Source organism: Camponotus floridanus, unplaced genomic scaffold, assembly GCF_003227725.1.
Source record: "Camponotus floridanus strain SB8 unplaced genomic scaffold, Cflo_v7.5 scaffold7, whole genome shotgun sequence".
Classification (NCBI taxonomy): domain Eukaryota; kingdom Metazoa; phylum Arthropoda; class Insecta; order Hymenoptera; family Formicidae; genus Camponotus; species Camponotus floridanus.
Window position 1 is genome coordinate 265173 of NW_020229838.1, and position 22551 is coordinate 287723.

At 35.3% G+C, this 22551-nt stretch overlaps 1 protein-coding gene across 4 annotated transcripts in view; it reads left to right on the forward strand.

The window, feature by feature from the left end:
* LOC105254782 overlaps window positions 1–21239 on the forward strand; it is a 188080-nt gene extending 166841 nt beyond the window's left edge. For all 4 annotated transcript variants that reach the window (XM_011263672.3, XM_011263671.3, XM_011263673.3 and 1 more), the window contains 2 exons: window positions 10483–10545; window positions 18613–21239. In XM_011263672.3, coding sequence (XP_011261974.1) covers window positions 10483–10545; window positions 18613–18701 — 152 coding nt within the window. In that variant the 3' untranslated portion in view covers window positions 18702–21239. The remainder of the gene's footprint in view (window positions 1–10482; window positions 10546–18612) is intronic.
* Window positions 21240–22551: the final 1312 nt, after the last annotated feature.

Sequence of the window (22551 nt, forward strand, 5' to 3'; positions counted from 1 at the left end):
TTATGCGAATTCGCACGTCAGTCAAGGACACGAAGATCCGATTCAAGGCGGATGACACACGGGTTGAATATCGATCGCGGACCAACACGAATCAACCGTGCAATTAAAAAAGACGTCGCGATTCTCTCGTTTCCCGAATTTTCGAGCTCATTATTTATCGATGGATTTAAATTAAATCTTGGAAAATTGAATTTTTTTCCGCAAAGCCTAAAATTTTCTCTCGACATTTAGGCTCAATCGGTGATGGAAAAAAGAATCGTAATTTCCGCAAAAATTAGAATCCAAAAAAAACCGCTGTTTTTCAAAACTTTGCAAGAATAGCTGTTAGAAATAACTCAAAATCCAGAGTCATGATTTATTTTCATTACAAGATATTTCGAAATTCGTGTATCTTAACCAATTTGATCGAAACGTTACTTCATATCGATGCTTCCTGAGATACGTGGTAACCCAGGTAACAAGGAAACCCAGGGATTCCGGTCACGCGGTCCATTTTTTTCTTTCCCTTTTTTTGAAACGCCTTTGCAGTAGTTGCGGGGAATGACCATCCGAGAGGGGGATGTTTTCCGATCGGTTAGTAGGTGGTGGATGTTGGCGGATAAACGCGGGGGTGCGAGCGGCCGAGGGGGCGCGAGCATCCCTCTCGTCAAGAAGGGGTGGTAGTAGCAGTGGTGGTGGTGGTTGGGTGGCAATCGTTACTCCCGTCTGCTGGCCTGTCTACCAACCCCGCGGGCGAGCGAATGCCGGTATCACGGTCGAGCATTCACCGACCTCGAGGACGACGACGATGACTTTGCGTGTCGAATACGGCTTTTCTAATTATCTAATGGAATCTTCGGAATCGAAATGTAAAAGCGACATTTTTTTAAATTTCAAGTGCTCCAATTAGTCTCGTTTCTCTCCTGTTTCCACGGATCGTTGAACAGAATTGGAATTTTTTATCGTATTTTTAATCGCTCGCTTTCACATTTAGAATAAAGAAACATGTATAATGTAATTTTTGGTTTCTCCTTTAAATAACACTCTTATTAAATTCTTGGCTTCTTTTTTTAACTTTCAATAATTGCCAATTAGGTAGGAAAAACGTTCTTCAAAAGTGCATTCTATATTCTTGATAAATAATCAAATAATATATTAATATCTCTGTCGCAACCAATATTTTTTATTCTATTAAAGAGTAAATTTGATAGCTCGCAGGTGATATCGTTTTCCCCATTTCACCTTTTTCTCTTCCGTCATCTCTCTGAAAGTTTCCGGCTTCTTCGATGAATATCGATCGATCAAGCGATGTTTGTTGGGACAACGAAATTAAAAATACAAACGAGAAATTTACAGATGTTCTTGTAAATTGGCGAAACACACTAAATAATTAAGTTGCATGCACCATTTTTGTCGATTTGCATTTTATAAACAAGCGAAATCACGTATTATGATGAAATCACGTATGGATGATTGTCAATGATTTAATCATGTGAGAAATATCGTAGACCTCGAATCTCGATATCAATCTTTCTCGAGAAATAATTATCTTGTTAATCTGATTGAGATTAAAATAGAAAATAGAATATACGATTATAGGAAATAGCGTTTATAACAAATATTTCTTTTTTTTTCTTTTTCATACAAGTGGATTGGAAAAAATATTGAAGTGTGGCTCGCTAAGTAAGCTCGAGAAAAATCATTATTTACCTATGCGTCACATTTTTGACGCAATCAACCTTGCAAGTTGAAGTCACCGATAAAACACTTTCGGTGCGCGACAAATCGCGTTAATTGGTGGGCTTCTAATCTGCACGATTTATGAAATAATATACCGGTTTTATCGCCGAGATTACGACCAGTTTATAAATTAAAACCCCGTCATTGATTCAACGCGGCCAGGCCAGTATTCGGAATAAATAACAACCGTGATTGAGAATCGAGTCAAACGATGATCACTATTTGAAAGAAAAGTACAGAAATTATAAATTACAAATAAAAAAATATAATTATATTCTATTAATAATAATATATCAATTATATTAATAATTATATTAATAATTATTATAATTATTATTATTATTAAATTCAGTTATGAAAAATTATATAAATAACAAATATAAAATTATAAAAAGAAGGGGAGAAAATATAAAATCGATTGAAAAAGACGCATCTCTTCGTAAAAGAAAAGGAGAAAACTATAAAATTCGTTTCCCTTGGATGTTATCACCTCGCGTGGCAGCGAAAATGTGTTGTTGGACATAAGGCGACGATCGGATCTCTCAGAAAGACGAGGCAAGGTCGTATTCGTTTCCGTCGAAGGCTAAACGCGTCTAGGTCCCATTAATCCCTCGTCTCACCTCGCGTGAGACACGGCGATTGCTGCACGTGCCGTTAGTCATGCGAACGATGAGCTCTCGGTTTTCATGGCCGCAGATGGATTCGAGAGCCGTTAAAGGAAGCAAAGTTGATCCAGTCGAAGGACCGCTGCCGATCCAGTAACATACCGTTAAAGTCAGTCGATTTCCCTCAATTATAACTCAAGTAGAGATTCGCTGATCATGAACAGTTGCGTATGTCGAAACGAAAAGGAATGTATCGTCGATTACTAGGTTCGCGTATTAATGCGCGAATTTATTTTCGTCTTAATTTTTTACAGCACACGCTCTGTTTCAATTTTCTAAAAATTCTTTTTTTTCTCAATGTGCTCGCATTTCGACGATTAGCAACTAATCTCTTTCATATGGAGCTCTCCCATTCATCTCAAGGCCTGATTTCGAAGAAGATGCAGAGGCACTTCGTTTCTGCTTCGTTCGCGAAAGATAAGGGCAACGGTGTCTTGCCTCTATGTGCGAACTCGCAATAGATCAGAATTCGTATGTCGATATTTTTTAAAAATAAGCCAGTTACTTGAAAAAATTGAAATAGAGAAAAAGAAATTTATTATAAAATATTTAATATAAAATTTATATATAAAATATATTTCATATGTAATTTCATATATAAAATATTTTATAAATATAGAAGAAAAAATATATATCTTAAAAAATGCGGAAATATCGCTCTCCCTTTTTCTCTTCCTGGAATCTAAATCTTTTTTTATTTGTAAATCATATTTTAACATATTTAAACATTATTTTAAACAGAGAATGTCTATTTAAATCTTATAAATACATTCTTGCTATGCGAATTCTCTGATCTTTTAAATATTTTTGTTTAAAATCAGGTAAAATTAGAAAATTTTTAAATGTAACTTTCCAAGTTAAATTTCTTTATCATATACGCTTTCTAATTTTTTATTTATATGACCAAGAAGGAAAAAAATAAAAAGTCATTTAAGTTTTAAATATTAAATTTGGAAAGGTACTTAAAAGAAATGAATAGTTTTTATTAAGCATTTCTCACTTGTATTACATTTCCATGTTTTTATCATGAAGAATAATTTTAATGCATTAAAACAATACTAACTTACAAAGATTGTATGTTGCATATTCAATATTTTGCTGAGACGTTGCATTTAAACAATACTGACTTACAATGAAGATCGTACATTGCATATTCAATATTTTGCTAGAGACATTGAATATAAACATACATATATATATATATATATATATATATATATATATATATACATATATTTATGATATATTTTAAATACAAAATTCATAATCCTCATAAATATATTTTAGAATAAATATTTATCTAAATAAAATATAATGGAGCACATATTTCTTAAAAAAGTACCTTTTCTATTATTTATATAATATTGATTTAGTCGTAAAATTTTTATACAATATATAATAAGAGTAATATCACTATTTAAATACTAAAAGATCAAAACAAAATCATTACTGTTATCAATGCAATATTAAAAAGCAAAATTATCAGAGATAATTTAAAAAGAATCCTTGAATTTCATGAAATTACGTAGACTCCCTAATTTTTCAAAGTAAAATACTGAGATTGCAATTCCAGATTTTCTGTGTTTTTCCAGAGAGTAGACACTTTGTTTAATGATATCAGAGAACAGGTCGTTGCGAATAATTAACGATTATTAGAACTCGTACACGCATGCGCGACCTAATTATCTTATGTTTAGGGTTGCACAAGACTCAAGACAAGATAATATTTGCAAAAATATTATATTGATATTGAAAATTTTTGAAAATATAAATCTTGTCTTCGTTTTGAGTGAATTTTTGTAGCAAAAAGTCGTCTTGTATCTCATCTTGTCTTATCTTGATTTTATTAACAATTTTTGCTTTATATATTGCATCATTTATTGCTAAATTTATTAATACAAATATTCTTATTTATTATATTCTTATTTATTATATTCTTATTTATTAAGTAAAATTGTTTGAGTTCGCATAATATAGTGATTTTTTTTTTGTCTAATTTACAAATATATATTTTAATTTTGTTTTAAAATCAATAATCTTGACAATCTCAGTTGTGGTATTGCCTTGACAGCTAATTAAAAAATCTTGTTACGAATTTCAAAACAAGACAAGACAATATCTCGGGCAATCCCACTTATGTCTCGCCCACGCCCGACTTTATCCAAGTGCTCGCTTTACTTTCGACTGGAAAGCGTTGCTGTATAATTACATGCTTGGAAAATTCAACTCGACAACATCACTCTCGCGAGCGGACATTGCGTTGCATTATTTATAACATCATTCATTACGCGCAGTTACCGTTAAATAGTATAAGTGAAACTTTAAGAAGCGAAGGAAAGTTTTTAAAGCGACCTCAAACACCACGTTTTTTCATTAGACGAAAAACTTCAGCCCCAATTATCGTTGAGCTAATAATTATAAAAAATTCCTCCGTATTATTTTTACTATTATCTATAATATTATTAAGTTAAAAATGATGGGGACAGTAATAAAGTACAACTTTGGTTTCAGTTAAGAAACTAAAACGTTATGTATGTAACTAAATTATATATATGTAACGATTCATTGTTAAAATGCAATGAAAAAAACGAAAAAAAATTTAATCGATAAATTAGTTAACTAGTTACAATTAGTCTCGAAGATAGATTAGTATGTAAGCTAGTTGTAAGCAAAGATACGTGATTTCGCAAGGAACGGAAGTTCTATTGTAATTCTCTTGTGTGAGGTCTTATACGTGTTAATTAGAGAATACGTTATATCTCTCACGATGATTAAGCCCGAAAGCAAAATACAATTAAGCAAGGTACAATATTGACATGGAACAAAGATACATTTTCTGAGAAAAATTTCTTTCATTTCATTTTACACTTTTAAAAAATTTTCAATTGTTAAAAATCACGATTCGCATGCAAATTTTCGGTATTTCGATCCGCATCGAAAAAACGTAGACAGACGACAAATTTTAATTATTCGGGAACCTGTTTCCCAATCTGTGCATTCGTATATTTATTTCGGTGTTCCTCGAGAAGAAAACGGTGCGACTCGCAAGCGTATTCGGTTTACGAGACCCGAGTATCTTCCGATGTATCGCGAAGGCGACTTGGACTTCCAAGAGTTCGCCGCATGCGTTCTATAAATAGAATAAATTTTAAGGGCATCCCACGCGTCGCGCGCGACAGCTGCTGCAGCTCGACCGTGATATCGAGGAGTTCGCCGTCGTGCATTTACCAGATAGATACACGTAACACGTGCGTCACGCGTGCGTGTCTACGCACCGTGCAAAGTACAGTTACGTTGCAAGAGTAAATTAAAAAAAAAAATAAATATGTCAGTGGTTTCTCCTCCTTCCTCATACATTATCCGGAATATTTGGAATTTTTCCGATTTTTTTATTGCAACATACACACAGAAAAAAGGACATTCTTGTTTTAAAAATATATTTAGTTTTAACATGGAAATCTGGAAATGAGATTATATTGCGTTAATTAAAGAAAAATATAATTGCTTACTTGAATGAAGCCATTTAATATAGTTCAATGGAGAAAAATATATTCTTATGATTTAAGATTTAATTTTCTTGAATGGAAAAGAAACAATGCTAGATAGAAAATAACATTTTTAAATCAAAGATTATAATTTTCTTAAAGTGGAATTAAATAATTATATATTCTTGAGATGATAATTACAATATTGAAATAAGACTATAATATTGTTGAAATTTAAAATTATTAAATTCTCCTAAGAATATTGTAAATTATTGCGTATATACGAAACAATGAACGCGTTAATTTAAGTACATAAGTTTTGATTTGACGCTTATTTTTTTTCTGTGCAACTGTAATTTATTCAAATCGAATATCATTTTGAAAAAAGTATCAATATATTTCGTAAATGTTATTTTTTTAACGTCGACTTGTTTTACATTTTGCGTTTAGATTCATCTTGTGCGGCGAAATTTCTTCGCGTGGAGCTCCACTCCGAGTAGATTTAATCAAAAATGATTACGCGGAGGATCAACTTTGTCTCGAGTCTCCGGCTCGGGATGTCGTGTCTTCGTAAATGTCATGTCTTTCCTGCAATCTTTAGTAGCGGGCCCGAAATGTAGGGTTTGCGCCCGCGGTTTTCCTCCGCGAGTCCGGAAATTACGACTGAGCAGTGCTGTTTTATTCATAAGACGCTCCTAAGGCGTACGAGGGAATCGATATGCACACGCCGCGTACGTATGTACTTGAAAAGGTTACATAAAATTTATCCGTTTGATAAATTTTATTATATCCGGCAGCCCCGCATGCCGATCCTATTTGATTATCGTATATTAAATTTGGCTCGGACGCAGAGCGAAGGAGAGTGCACTAGTGAGTAAGTCACTGGAATTCTCTGAACGTCAGCTGGCCCCAACATGTTGCGGAAACGGACCCCTGCTTATCCTCGAGGGCCTTAATCCTTCGATACCCCTCGACGAACTTTCAGAAAGTGGGGAATTCCTTTGAGTTCGCTACGCCCTCCTCAAATTTCTCCCCCTCTTTTCTAACTATTCCTCTCTATAGAAATTGCATGACGTAAATATCCAAACTACAGCTAAATACCTGTGAAATTAATATAATTATTTATTTAAAAAAATGACTGGCAATGTTTCAAAAACCATCAATTTATTTCTCCTCGATTACAAATAGCAAAGCTCGACAGCTGTGTTTGATTTTGCGAAATCCGCTTTATGATTGTGACTCGAATGGTGGAATATTATATTGATGAAAAATACATAAAAAATATATATAACTTTTCATCAAGATCGGTGGCTCGAAACCGGTATTTCCGACGATTGCGCTTTGTTGAAGAGTGTGCATGTAGGCTGGGCCGAGGACTTATTGATTTATTCAGAGGGTGAACACAACCACCATTACCATTCCCGCCCTCTCCTTCCCTCTTTCTCCTGCCCCTTCTTCCACCCTGACAACCAACGTTGGGAGGCACGCGCGTCATTGTCCTCGACCACTCTCACTATCTCCAACCCCCGACGAGGCAGCCTTGCGAAATTGCAGCTGATGCCGTTCCTCCAACAAGTTGTCGGGGAACTATCCCGTCACGCCTGGCCAATCGCATGTCCGGTAGCGTGTATAATGCAGAAAAAGGAACAATTTGTGTCGGCCGGAAAGTTTGCGAAGCCGCAAATTCGCAAAAAAGAGAGAGAGGAAGGTGTTAACTACAGCTAAATACCTGTAAAATTAATATAATTATTTATTTTAAAAAAAATGACTGGCAATGTTCAAAACGTCCATCGATTTATTTCTCCTCGATTACAAATAGCAAAACTCGACAGCTGTATTTGATTTTGCGAAATCCGCTTTATGATTGTGATTCGAATGTTGGAATATTATATTGATGAAAAATACATAAAAAATATATATTACTTTTCATCAAGATCGGTGGCTCGAAATCGGTATTCCGAACCACGATTGCCTTGTTGAAGAGTGTGCATGTAGACTGAGCCGAGGACTTATTGTTAATCGGCAGCGTTACATGTAAAATATTAAAATAGAAAATAGAAAAAAATTGTATCTTTCACTTACGAGAGATTAATAACGGTGCAAAAGAAATTTCGCATCCTGGAAAGGTCTTCACAGAGTTCGTATCAATTGAATTTGAGTTAATCGCGATTCTCGTTGTGTCACGAGGACAGAGGTAATTGTCATCTCTGCGAACCGACCTTCGTCGCGACCTTGACGGATCTACGCATCCTCACGTTTCTAATCTCTCCTATCGGTAAATGTTCCATATTCTAAATATGGCAAGCAAGTTACGTTTCGTCGAGTTTAATCTGCCTTTTGGGACAATTTGTTAATTTGACTTGTATAAACTGACACTAAAATTACAGGAATTTACACACGCACGATTTTTTCATAAAGACACGAGTCATTTTTTTGAAAATGTACAATTACAAAGAAATGTACAATTACAAATATTTATTAACAAAATTGGCTCTTTTTTAATATGTCATTTAAATATGCGACATGTGGAAATATTTTCTATCTGTCGTATGCGTGAATTACACAGTTTTTATTTTTCTATATTAATGTACTGCTTTTTCCAATATTTTTATTTGGGATATAAAAAATATTTTTATACAGTCTGGCTTTTTTCCTATTGAAAGTAGATATTTTTTAGAAATATAATATCTTGACTCAAACAATAAAATAAATAAAATAGCCGAGAAATACCAGGTCGATGAACTCGGTGCATTCGAGTCGGCAACGAGAAATGTCGGGCTAGAATCGGTAGGGACTGAAAAGGTCACGTTTTCGTGTAGGTTAGGGCTCTTTAAGGACATATACAGTCTAACTGGTATACTCCGAATGGCAATGGCATTCCACGACCAGTTTACTAGTTGTCGTTTATTATTCCCCAAGTATGGATTATCCCTCTTTTCCTTCTCCTCCTCTTTCACCCTTCTGTAATGATGTTATTGTCGCTCTTTCGTCATTCTTTTGTCGTATATAGACTTTCTTCGGTCTCGCCTACGAACCGAAAAACTCGCACAAAGAAAAACGTGTCCTACTTGCACCCCCGGAATACATTCCAACCCCCGTGGATTGAAATATTTTCGACCAAACAATAAATGCGACCTGCACTGCAAAAGGCAATGCAACAAGAAAGCGTATTTAAAACACAAATAAGTTGCAAATTGCGAAGAGAAGCAGCCAAGAAAGCGTGAACATTAAGATTCCTTTATAATTTTTAATTAAAAAATTACCGATTGCGAATTACAAATAATTGTAGAATATTTCGCCCTTTTAATTATATGACTTATTAGATTTCAAAAAGACACAAAATAGTTTTAAATTTTTTTTAATGATAGTCGCAGAGATTATAACGTGTCTTGACTATGCGAATATGATTATTCCCGAGGCATCGATCGAAGGAGCTAAAACGAGTGACATGGAGACGTGCTTCTTTCTTACCTCGTGGATTTCATTTCCTGACCGAGTTTACACGACGGATTTATCAAACCGGCGGAAAATGACCGTGCTTATCGATCTCGCGTCGTACTTTTCGCTTTCTTAATAATCGATCTTCCGTATCACCTCCATGACGCTTTATCAACGTCTATTCACTGTAAGCATTTAAGATGAAAAATGCGAGATATCCCTTCTTGCTTGACGAGTAGACATACTTAAATGTCAAATTGCAGCAAAACTGGATATTGCATGTGTCCTTTAGACTTCATTTATAAATAGCAAAGAAAAATAATAATTAAGTTCGTGTGCTTTACAGAAGCAATTTTAAAAAATATTAAGTATTATAATTTAAAAATATTAATTTAATAAGCATTTAAATATTTAATAAGTTAAATATGTAATATATTATATAAATATTTAAATATTTGATAAATGTATATTAAAGATATTTTTGTATACATATACAGATTTATAGAAAGTTTTCCAAAAATATATAGCATAACATTTTATATTTTAAAATTTCAATATCTCTTTCTGCAACTATATTTCCCCTGTTTTTCCGTGCACATCCATTACGTTCTAGAATCTGCTTCGCGATGAAAGCCGGGGTACCGCCTGCTGCGAATAAAGCAACCGTTCCATTCCGAATAATTGGCCTAATGCATTATTGCTCCTTATCTTCTCGACCGAGTCATCTGACCGAGCCGTCAGATGATATGCGCTCGTTGAGGATCGCATACATTTCAATGCGCTATTACGCATTTACGCTCTTACCTCTTCGATTACCGCGTGTTTCATAACTGAACGCACCCTCACTTTACACGGGGGGGACTTTGCATGCCGCATATTCCCTTCAATCTGCTCGATTGTCGCCTTTCATGCATTTTTAAACGTTTCTTATGCATTTCATTAATTAGCAATTGAACATCTTCTTGTTTTTATTTATACAAACTTTTACAAATATTCAAATAAGGGAATTTGGTAAAATTCCACTTGTAATGATGTAATAGTATCTGTAGCTATGTTTGATAGATGAGTTCATGTATCCTTAAAAAATTAATATATTTTTCTTATATACATGTTCCCTATATATAATCTTGCGTTTTTATCCTGTCATAATTTCGAATTATTCTTTGCTGTTGCAGGAAGCGGCAGCAAAGACGGGAAGAGCAACAAAGACAACAACTCACCCTCTGGTCCTTATGCCGGTAAGTTGGACAGTAACTTTTTTCACGTGTATTTTAAATAGTTTAAGTATAAGGAATTTCAATTTTTCTCTACTTAAAATTTTTATTTTCATAACTATATTCTTTTTTTTGTGTTAAAAAGCTTCATGATCCTACTCTGAAGACTCATTTTTTGAACAAAATACAAATCTAGATATGAGAAATTTATGTAAAATATAATCTTTTTGAAAAAAAGATATAGAGAATTATGTTAATAATTCGGATAAATGTTGTGTTTTCTAGGAAAGAAAAAATTTTAGAAAATATTAATTAAAATAATAATTAAAAATTTTAGGAAATAAAATTTCTTCCTTCTTTGCGATTCACTTGCAAGATACCGATGTGTTTGTTAAGAGGTCAAAGAATGGTAGCGAGACGTGCAGCGCGTCGCGTGCGAGAAAATAAGTCCTCCCTCCGTTTTATTTCGGTCGCGAATCCTCGTGTGGGCAATATTTCGGCTGCTTCTTACTCGCCGGCTTCCTCTCTCTCTCTCTTCGACGGTGGAGCCCGACTTGAAAATAGCCGAGAGCGTGTGTGTCAGCCCCCTGGAAATGAAATCCCACGGCGTCGCCCGTAAAAACAATGCGTCGAGCCGCGAACTTGACAGCCGTGATCATTCTAATGAATTCGTCTCGTGGAACACAACGACGATTGTCATCCGATGACGATGATCCGCGGAGAGGAGATCGGCTACGCGACGCTATTAACAGCATCGCCGCACGAATCGCGTTGACTCTAGTCTAGCATGCGTATCGCTCCACATATGGCATGTAGCAAGGAATAGTCTAATCTTCATGAGAAAGAAAGGGAAAGAGAGATAACGTATATAGTTTATATAACAAAAAATAAAAGAAAAGAATAATTATTTCTTATGGTTTAATAAAAAATAAAAACATTTAAAAAGATGATTATTTCTTACAATTGTTTTTTATACTTGACAATTTTGATTTTGAAAATTTCTGTCAGATTACAATTTTGGAAAAATTTTGTAAAAAGGACTATTTATCGGCATGTTGAGATGCGCTAGAAAAATTATTATTCGATTCGAGAAATAAGTATGTATAATAAAAATTATTAAATCTCGAAATAAATTATAAATATCAAGATTAATAAAATTTTCAACCAGGAATCAAACGTATTGATGCAAGATGTGAGTAATAAATCTTAATATATAAAAAATCCAAGAATTGCTAAATTTTGCTATTTATTATATTGATTTTACCAGCTTGATTTAATTTTGACATCAATACTTTTGACTTGAAAAATCCTTACATTTGAATAAATAATTGATAATTCGTTAAATTGTGGACAGTCATCGCATTTAAAAAAAGAATTATCTCCTAACTTATCTTTTTTAGGAAAATAGAAATAATTCTATTATAATTCTAATTATTTGATAAATTCAAGAGGATACATTTCATAATTAAAAAATTACTTAGCATATTTACAGACAAATTGAAAAATAAATTGGTAAATTATTCGGCTCTATATATTTAAACAACATGATATTTTAATAACGAGCACTAAGAGCCTACAAAACGCGGATGGCAATGCGTGAATTATTTCGAACATTAATTGTTCGCGAAAAATTTTTAAGACACATGCACACATGCCAAGTTACAGATTCTCTTGGTTTGAGACTTCTATAAATTTTTAAGACATATGCACATATGCCAAGTTATAGATCCTCTTGGTTCGAGACTTCTATAACACCCCCTTTCGCGAAAAAAATTTTTCGCGAACAATTAATGTTCGAAATAATTCACGCATTGCCATCCGCGTTTTGTAGGCTCTTAGTGCTCGTTATTAAAATATCAAATTGAAAAATGTAAAAATGTCTATTTCGCATACAAGTCCATATCCAATTTATTATACATAAAGAAGAAATGACGTTCCCTCTCTCTTCCTCTTTGTTTATCGATCGGACATAATCGTATACTTTCTTATATTCCGTTCGTAACCGAATTTAGTGCGTATCGCGGTACGAAACGACTATAGGATCGTGGGTTCCAAAATATCGCGGTCTTCTCTCGCGTGCTCGCCCCTCCGTCTTTTCCGTCGAGTGAATTCAACGCGTCTATTAATATTCGCTGGTTATTTTCGAAAACGGCTGCTCATCGAGTAGGAAGGCCTGCTTTTTAATGTGCATAGAGTTACACATCCGTGCATCCTTAGGGACATTCCTGGGAGCACGCGATCGATCGCGAACGATCACTCGCTCGAGTCAAGTTACTTGCTTTAAATACGTTCTTACTCGTACGTATCTTTCCCTTATTTTATAATTTTTTCATTCAAGAAAGAATAATTTTTCTCTCATTTATAATATGTATAATACTTTTCAACAGTCGAGCGACAAACAGAATTAATGTATTTCTCCTGTATTTGACATATCTTATCGTCGATAAGCCGCGATAACTCGACAACTAAATTTACGATATATTATTTATTTACGTGAATTATAAATCGTTCAACGCGAATTTCCCATTAACTTGAAATTCGATGACTGTACTTTTTAAAATCTTGAGAAATTTTTTTCGATAATTTCGTACGCTTGGACGGTGCATGAATGCTAGGATTTTCAAGTAAGGTAATATTAATAGCTTGACCGGCTTGGACCGTGTCCAATAATAACAAATTTATCCTGCATACTAACTATGCAACTAGATACTTGCAAGGATTAGATGATCATTGTCGTGAAAATAATTTTAGATAAAATTTCGTTAAATTACAAAAATATTCTAAAATATATTGAAACAAAGAGAAATAATATTTGAAAAAAAAAAGACAAATAATTATCTTTAAAATCCAGAAAAAAAATTAGGAAATTTCTGAGACATACTAATGTTGTAAGATTGAACTCTAAATCATTAATGATAAATTTAGAAAAAGAAGACACCATGTATTTGAATTCAACAATAATCGCTATTGATAATCCTGACAGTCTTCAAATCCTTTTTAAATCATTTTTAAAATTTTCTTTATATATCTTGATTAAGGAAAATCGATAAGTTTCTACTTCATAACGATTTTTATCTTATTTAGAAATGGGAAAAAAAGGGTGGAGTAATTACAATTATTTATATTATAATTCAAGGTCTGAAACTAATAATTTCTTCTTAAAATCGAGTACATCAATTTATCTCCAACACTATAATATAGCCTCATAATTTTGTGAAACGGAATTCCGAGGATCTTCCCGCTGCTCCATCAGCTGACGGCCACGCGAGAATGGCTTCACGAGTGGGTGAAGCACGAGACTTTACCCGTCGAGGGTTTAATGAACCCCGAGGTTCGATGTCCCTTCGAAGGAATCGACCATGGGCAAGGAAAAGCGAGCGATCGGTAGAGACAGGTGCGGGATAGAAAGAGAGAGAGAGAGAGAGCACGACATAAACGCGGGATGCTGCGCGCGGGAGATCGGACACACCCAAGAGAGTCTGCGTCTCCATGTCCTATAGGTATACACTATCGGTATTGATCGCACGCACCGGCTCTCCTCCACGGCAGGGCCATCTTCCTTCCTTCCTTTCATCCCTCGGCCGTTCATTGGCCCACCGCGCTGACACATCACACATATACATATACGCAAGTGCATATATTTTCTCTCTCTCTTTTTCTCTTTCTCTTCTTCTCGACATGACCCTTTGTGACCTCGATCGCGGGTCAATCACTGTTTCAACTTCCGGAATATTCAGGTAGAGACTCGAGGAAATTTCCGTATCAAACTTGATTATCTGATTTTCAACCGGGAATAACGTCGTTATACCCGATCTTTGCGTAGGACAGACGAAGCTAGGAAATCTCTTAGTATCTCGGATTTAGCGCTAAGCTCGAGCAAGTTCCGGCGCGTTAGTGAAATGAAACATGGCGAAGATTCGCGTTTGCGAAATCATAAACACGAGTGCAATGAAGAATTAACGTGTTCCATCAATTATGCTACATGAACGTAAAAAGCGATCTTTGACGACCGTCGAATTTGCTTTTACAGCTGGACAAGTATTGATTTGCGAAGCGGGGATAATGTTTTGTCGTCCTGTAAGAACAGCTCAAATTAATTTGACCATAGTTCTCTATAGTTTTTTCTACAAATCCAGTAGAAATAAGAAATCTAAATTTTCTTTCTAATCGGAACGTATAAAAAAATTTATGCAACTGTTAAATATGATAAATACAACTTCTTTCTTTCGATTTGTCATTTTCCCAAAATTAGCATAAAAACATCGATATTTTTATGATTGAACCTAAACTTCTCTTTTATTCGAAGAGAAATTATTGTTGAAACATCTTAAATAGATTACTCTAAAATTAGATTAGATAGATTACTTTAAAATTAGATAGACTACTCTAAAAAAACGTACATATTATCACTATTGCCTCCGTCCCTCGTTTATATTCTTTCGCGATAATATATTTAAATATCGAAAATATGGAGTGTTTATATACCTTGTTTATTAGCGAGCGAGACCTGTACGTCAACCGAATCCACGCAATTAATTAACACGCGGATCGAGCAGCCGACACGTCTAGGTCTATGCACGGACGTTACCTTGACACGTTATCGCTCAAAGTCATGGCCAATTGAAGACATGTAGTTGGCTTGCGTGCCGCGTGTTCTCCAGAAAGAAAGCCAAACGATACGTTTTATATGCGCTCTCGATGTCTATCATCGCGAGAAATGTGTGTACGTAATTATAATCACGACACACGATGTCTCCAGTAATTGCATTGGGACTCGCCGATGAGCGTATTTTTTCTTTCTAATGAAAATAAACTAAACAGAAATTTGAAAAATAATATCGAAGAGAGAGAGAAATATATTTTCATCGGTTAACTGTGAGAAATCCACAAAATATTTGCATGGGAAAAGAGCCGAGTGTCGCGATGTCCGGCAACAGGCGTCGCATTAATAATGATATAGTTCCTCTTAATCCGATGGTCATTGTTATGCGACTGGCAAGAGGATCATCTCAGAATCTTCTTCTTGGCTGCTTAACATATGGCGCAGTTCGCAGTTGAAATCCGTTGATATCCGCGTGTCTACGTCCGATCAGTCCGATCAGTCGAGTTATGTGGCGCCTTTCACACGACTGCAACCATCATCTTGTCTTTACTTAGGATATTTTTATATTTCATTAATTGGACTCCTTTTGAGCAATTTTATTTTTCGCCGTGATATACAATATAATGCTTGTTGGAATAAAAGTTTTATAGGATGTCATTATTGCTTTTTTTCATAGGGAAATTTGATTACTTCCATAGAAGCAAAATTTGAATGATTAATCAACAAATTTGATTAATCAATAAATTTGAATTAATAAGAATTTATGCGAATGTGAAATAATATTATAATACTATGAATAAAGCGTTCGAGCTCATAAAAATCTTACTGTAATTTAAATAATTCCATAATATTTGTACACTCTAAACGCAAACCGAATAACAGAAATCATCTTTTCCAGACAAGTAAAATATTCATTCATTCATTTTAAATACTAAAGAAACCGCAAAACATGACGTTACTCTATTACATTGAACGACAAAAGTAGACTTTGATTCACTTGAAAGAATTGGAGAATAAAAGTAGCTCTACTGTTTTTCTTTCCTTCTCATGTTGTTCAAATTTTTGAAATAAACGATAAAAAACGGTTCGAAATGTAAATAGTAAATTCATCAGTATCATTATCACACTTGTTAAGGAATATATTCCATTGAATGTTTCTTGTAAATCGATTCTTAAAAAATTCTCGCGAAATATCTCACACGTGACAGCATCGATTTATCCTGATGTTATTCTCGGCGCGAAGATGTGAATCATATTTTTTGTCGCGCTTTGAGAGGACGACGTCTCTCTCGAGTAACTTGAAATCGCTAAAGTGCCGATCGATTACGACTGCTTTATTTTTTTCTTTTTTAAAGAAGCGAGCGAATAATTAATAACCGCTCTGCGACGCAAACAAGGAAAAATTCGTCCACTGCAATAGTTCATTAAGGATTAGATAGATCGATCGATGTCAAAGAGACAAATATAGATTCACAACCGACTGTCAGAAAGACGGATGAGAGGGTAGATGTTCATTCGCGGGTCACATTTTCGGACCTTTGATGTGAATAGAATCTGAGATGGAAGTGGATCGTCTCTTCTGTTCCTCTTGGTCCTTTGTCTTCTTAATGAGCAGCCCCATGATAACCTCGGGCACGCGTATCGATTCTTAAGTCATAATCATGCGATCGTTTCGCTCGCTTGGTGATTATGATTTCAAGAGAAATGGCAGAAAAGATTCCTGGGAGATTCTTGTCATTACGAGGATTGTTGATCAACTGAGCTTTGTCGCAGATTAGTTTCGTACCAACGGAAGATGGTTCGCAGCAAATTCCGATTTAGATTTGCGATATCTCAGATATTAATTTTTCTCCTATATTAATTATTCGTTATCTCATACTCTCTTCATCTAATCTTTCTCCTTCAAATCAATCGTTTCTCTGTCTCTTTATTGTTATTTTTCTTTTCAAAGAATATCGTATATATATATACCAAAGATATAAAAATTTGCTTGTGTCTTGTTCCTATAATTTTTACGGGTTAAAAGCAGTGCCATTTTTAATATGTTTCATCTGTTTACTCTTTGCTTCTTTCCTCTTGTTTATGTTTATACTGCTATTGAACTCAATAAAATTATTGTTAATAATAATTTTAATAATAAATAAAATTAATTATTAAAAATGGTTGAATTAATTATAATTGATGCTGCGAAGAAAGATAATGGGACATGATCGATGGAATATAATATGCCAAAATCAATACGAGATTTCACGCACGTCGCGATGTTTTAAAATCGACGTGATGTCTTCTCTCACGATTTTCGTTCGATGATTGATACATCAACAAATTGATCATCAGTCGTGTAAGATGCCGTGTGTTTTCCGACGTGTTCGTTCGGTAATGAAACCGCGATGGAAGCTTTCAAGCGGACGTGCTTCTCACCGGCTGCAACGCGAACGTGATCGATCGATGATGGAATCCGCTCACCGCTTCCGATTTCAACGATTTCTACTACCTAGACTAGTAGACATCCATCCAGGCAAATAACCGATAACCATAGCCTAAAGTCTTTTTTTATTTTTGCATATTTTTTCAATGCATTAACGGATCGCGAAAATCGAACACACCGGTGTGTAATAAGCGCATCCATTAGATGCACATAAACAAGCTCCTTATCTGTCAAAAAAAGAAATATATATTTTTTATTTATATATACGCATACAGAGTGTTTCAAAATCGAATGTCCTCTTAATAGCTTCTTAGATTCTTTGAACAATTTAAAAAATCAATTTTTCTCTAATAAAAATAAGTTTCCCATTTTTTTATCATATATTTTTCTAGCTAAACCTTAAATTAAAATTCTATAAATTTCACCTGAATTTAATCGAAAAATATCAGTTTGTTAATCTCTTGATTCTGTAGAATTTATTTTGTGAAAGACCCTTCTTTTTCAATCATTCATTTTTTTTTAAATTTTCATAGAAAGATTGTCTTCAAATTAGTTAGAGAATCTACTTATTAAAAATATATTTTTCTAGCTACACTTTAAATTAAAATTCCACCTGAATTTATCGAAAAAGATCAGTTTGTTAATCTTTTGACTTCATAAAATTTATTTCGTGAAAAACTCTTCTTTTTCAGTCATTCATTCTTTTTATTTTCACTACGGAAAGATTGTCTTTAAATTAGTTAGAAAATTTATTTATTTAAAAGAACATCTCTGATGGTTTTGGAAATACTTTTGTATACTTTTTCTTCAACAACGATTCTCAAAAAGAAGATGATACAGCCTTATTCCCAAAATGTGTACATGATGCTGCTACAAATGGGCTGCCAAGTGCCTTATAAATGGCCAGACCGCAATCCCTGATGTATTCATTTAAGTTCGGCAAGTGCGATACGCGTGCGGTTCGACGTGAATCATGGATTTAACACCTGCGGCCCTCGGACAAATGAGAGACTGGTAGTAAATCCTCGAATCCCCTCACGGGGGAACGCTTCTGTTTCAGGCACGGACAGCAATGACGCGCCCAAGAAGAAGGGTTTCTTCAAGGGCTTTTGGAAGAGGTCGCGCCACTACTCCCTGGAGAACCAATAGCCCAGGTGTGCGAGGGTGACGAGCCACCATCATCAGCGGAACAGGCAGCTGCGGCAGCAGCGGCAGCGGAGCATTGCTACCACGACGACCCTCGCGAACAATCCCTGCTGCTGCATCGTCCAGTAACCCCGATTTACACGTGTATCGACCGCGACCCTCATCCCTGCCCCTCTCCAACTGGATGTTGTCCTCTCGCGTGCACGCTCTCGACACGATGCCGCTCTATTCGCGCAAGTCCGGTTAATTACATTGATTTTTTCGCATGAATCGATCCCTGAATCGACCGATTTACTAAGATGATATGGACTGACCCTTTATGATTTGCTATTTTCTTCAAGTTTATTAAGCACCAATTTGCGCAAAAGATCGCTCTTCAAGAATTATATCATCTTTCCTTTATACATAAATTAGACTGACATAATTTGATTATATTTGCCCTCAACAGTATTAAAACGAAAGACACTTTTCCCCGTCTAATCCTGTCGGAGGACCAACCGACGTGATTTTTCAGGTTCGCCGCAAAAGGGTGAGTCTTTGCGTGTCATTCGGTTTCGCTTTCGTAATTTCATTTTTCCTTCTTTGTATATTTTACAATAAATTAATCGAAAGTGCAGAGAGGAAATTGTTGGGCAATTTCCAATAATTTCAGAACTCTTCCGCACAAGGTACTAAACTTTGTTGATATTACATTATTAATCGCGCGATGTCGGCTCGCTTTCGCGAGAGAACGTGTCACGGTCTACAGAGCTGGAACGCGAGAGTCCCGGATCGAAATGCTTCTTCACGGTGTCTTCGTCACGCTGCCTGTCACGCCGCGTTGAGTTCTCTCGCCATGTGTTATCACAAGCCTAAAGTGATTCGCGAATCGCGTACAGACGTGATTCTCGCTAATCGACGAAAGTCGGGAGATGGAATACGTTCCTTTCTAAACGAGCACGATGTGTACAGCAGCCACGCCTAATTAATTTGTTTTTCGACTAAATTATCTTCTTGCTATCATTAATTTCTATAAAAAAAGAATCTTAATTTTTTTCTAACGTATGTAATTTTTTCGTAAACATCATGTACACAGTTGATGTGTCGTGGAAGAGAATATGAATTGCTAATCGTTACGTTGTTTAGCTATTATTAGCCTATTTAAGTTGCCGTGATTAGAGTCATTAACATAGAAATTGTTTAATTTTGTTAATAAAGCAAGTTTCTCTCTCGAAAAAGAAGAGTTTGATTTTCGAACGAACACTTTTTTTACGTAGCGCTGCTTCAATTTTCGACGCGATGATAGATCGAACGCTTTTTTCTATCGCTGCGATAAATATTCTTTGTCGATCGGCGAGGTCACGTGCTCTCAGTTTGAATCTTTCCCCCATCCTCCTTTTATAATCGAGAAATAATGCACGCCGCGCGCGTTGTAGAAATGAGAAACGATAAAACAGAGTAATAAAATAATAAACGATTCAATATACAGAGTATTCGAATATATATATTTGAATATACTCAAACCTATTATTATATTATGCGTGCGAAATGAGAGGAGTATAAGAGCGAGAGAGTGCGTGAAAGAGAGAAAGAAAGCGAGAGAAGCGGGCGCGAGTGAGAGATAAATGAGAATATCACACCGCGCATTATTATTGATTACGATTGTAAGTTTATAGAATCATTAACACGTTGTAACGTTATTATTAATGGAACGATCACCCACTGCATACATATACAAGCGGCACAATACACACATACATACACACATGCATATATACACATCCCGAGATACGCGTTAACGATAATAAAAATAATACTATTGATTAACATTATTACCGATAATATATGATTAACTGAGGTTAATAGCTGATAATATAACGAAGAAAGACGATGATGATGATGATAACTAGAATCGCATGTATTTAATAGAATTTTTAAGTCAATGTGTCGCGTTCATCCCCCCGGATATCTGACAAAGACGACCGGCAAGAAACTACAATCGGAAATCGGTCGAATGCCAAAGATTGTCCCGTGGTGTGTCGAGCTCGAAGAAACTGTAGGAGAGGAAACTGTCGACGAACCTTTCAGCCAGCGCGTCCTCTCGTATACATAATATATAAATTTGTAAATTATATTTTCTATCTCTTTCTTTCTTCATATATTTTGGCGACTTCGACGCTTATATTCCAAATGATTGGAAATAAAAACAAAAAAATTCGCGTGTCATATCGATCGAATGCGAACGAAACTATTCATTTTTCTTTGCAATAACAGTATTCGATGTACAGAATAATTCAGAAAGAGAAAAGATATCACACAGAGGCAATAGGATTATATTTATTATTATAAACTTTCCCCGAATGAAATATGGTATTTCGCAAATGCGTTAATTTCTCTGCGGAGGATCCTCCTGCCTCTCTGACATTCTCACCAAATGTTGGACAAATTTTTTGAGACGTTTAAGAGAAATATAATTTATCTTATTAAACGTATCCTGCTCTTTTTCACATTTATTTCACTCTAGAGTTCGTCAAACTCCGCCAACAGATGACCGCTAAACTGTTCATTCTTCCTCTCTATTCGTCGTGTCATCGATAACGACTTGTATCCCGTTAATAGAGGGACAGAAGCGAGATAATAATTGCATGACGGTGCGTTTTGGAAAAAATCCCGGTTAATCGCGAAATTTTCGAAACGGTACGCTACGGCGAGGTTCCTCGATCGGCAATGGACAATGGGCATTCACGGAGCGTCCGTCACAGCAAGGTACAAATTGTTGGCTAAAACTTTGTCGTTCATCCGTCGACGTTACCGATAAGTCTAAAGGTAATCTAGATAAGCGTAAGTTGCGGAGCAACGATTAAGTTAACGATTTTGCGCGCTACTTTCATTATGTCTCCGTTTCCGTCTCATCATTGCGTCTCGCAGATCAGATCAGGTCAAATCTTGACAATTAGACATCGTCGGATGTTAGGGATGAGAATTTAATCTCTATATCTGAATAAATTTTTTATTAAATCAGAGTTTTATCATTTTTAATTAAATAATCGATTCGATACCTGAATAATTATAGAAATAAAAATATAAAATTTTATAAAAAGACAAAGTAAAAGAATGATGACACTCTCCAATCTTTCTTGTAAATCTTTTAAAAATTTAATCTTGGTACAAAATGAAAATAAAAAAAATCAATCAATGAACGAAGTAGATGCATGGACTTGTCTCATTTTTTTAATTCAGTTTTGTGATGTTTGTAATTTCTTCTCGTGTCAAGATTAGCCAAGAGAGTAATATACTCCATTAATGCAACGTATACATAATAAAATCGTCGCCGACGTAAAAATACGTCTCCCCATCATCCGCAAATGGGATCCGGTGTCATCTGCGAGACGCTGCTCGACGACTTCGTATTGAAGTCACGTAATCACGAAATCAACGAGATTACGTTTGAGATATGATTGCCAACGAGAGATTGCAGCGAACTGTCTTCGAATGCGAGCTGCGATCTATCGATCTCGCGAGAGAATCCGTTCTCCAAAAGAAATGCGGATTTTCTTACAAAATAATTTCGCAAAATTTTCGAATCAACTTTACTTCACACTCTTTTCTCGCTATTTAATATTTTCACAAATAACTATCCTCGCGATGGAATCGCAGATCGCAGTCTCCCGTGGATGGCAAGACGAGAGATCTAGCAAACGAATCGCAATGCGATGATTAATATTGCTATCGAGATAATCGTTTCGCTTTCACTATTAGACGACTGTCACGATCCTCGTGGTTGTTTCACGTGACGTCACGTCACGAAGACGATGGGCGAGCTCGGAAACGCCGGGATGAATCGCGGCGAAGAGATGGAGAAAGAGAGACCCGT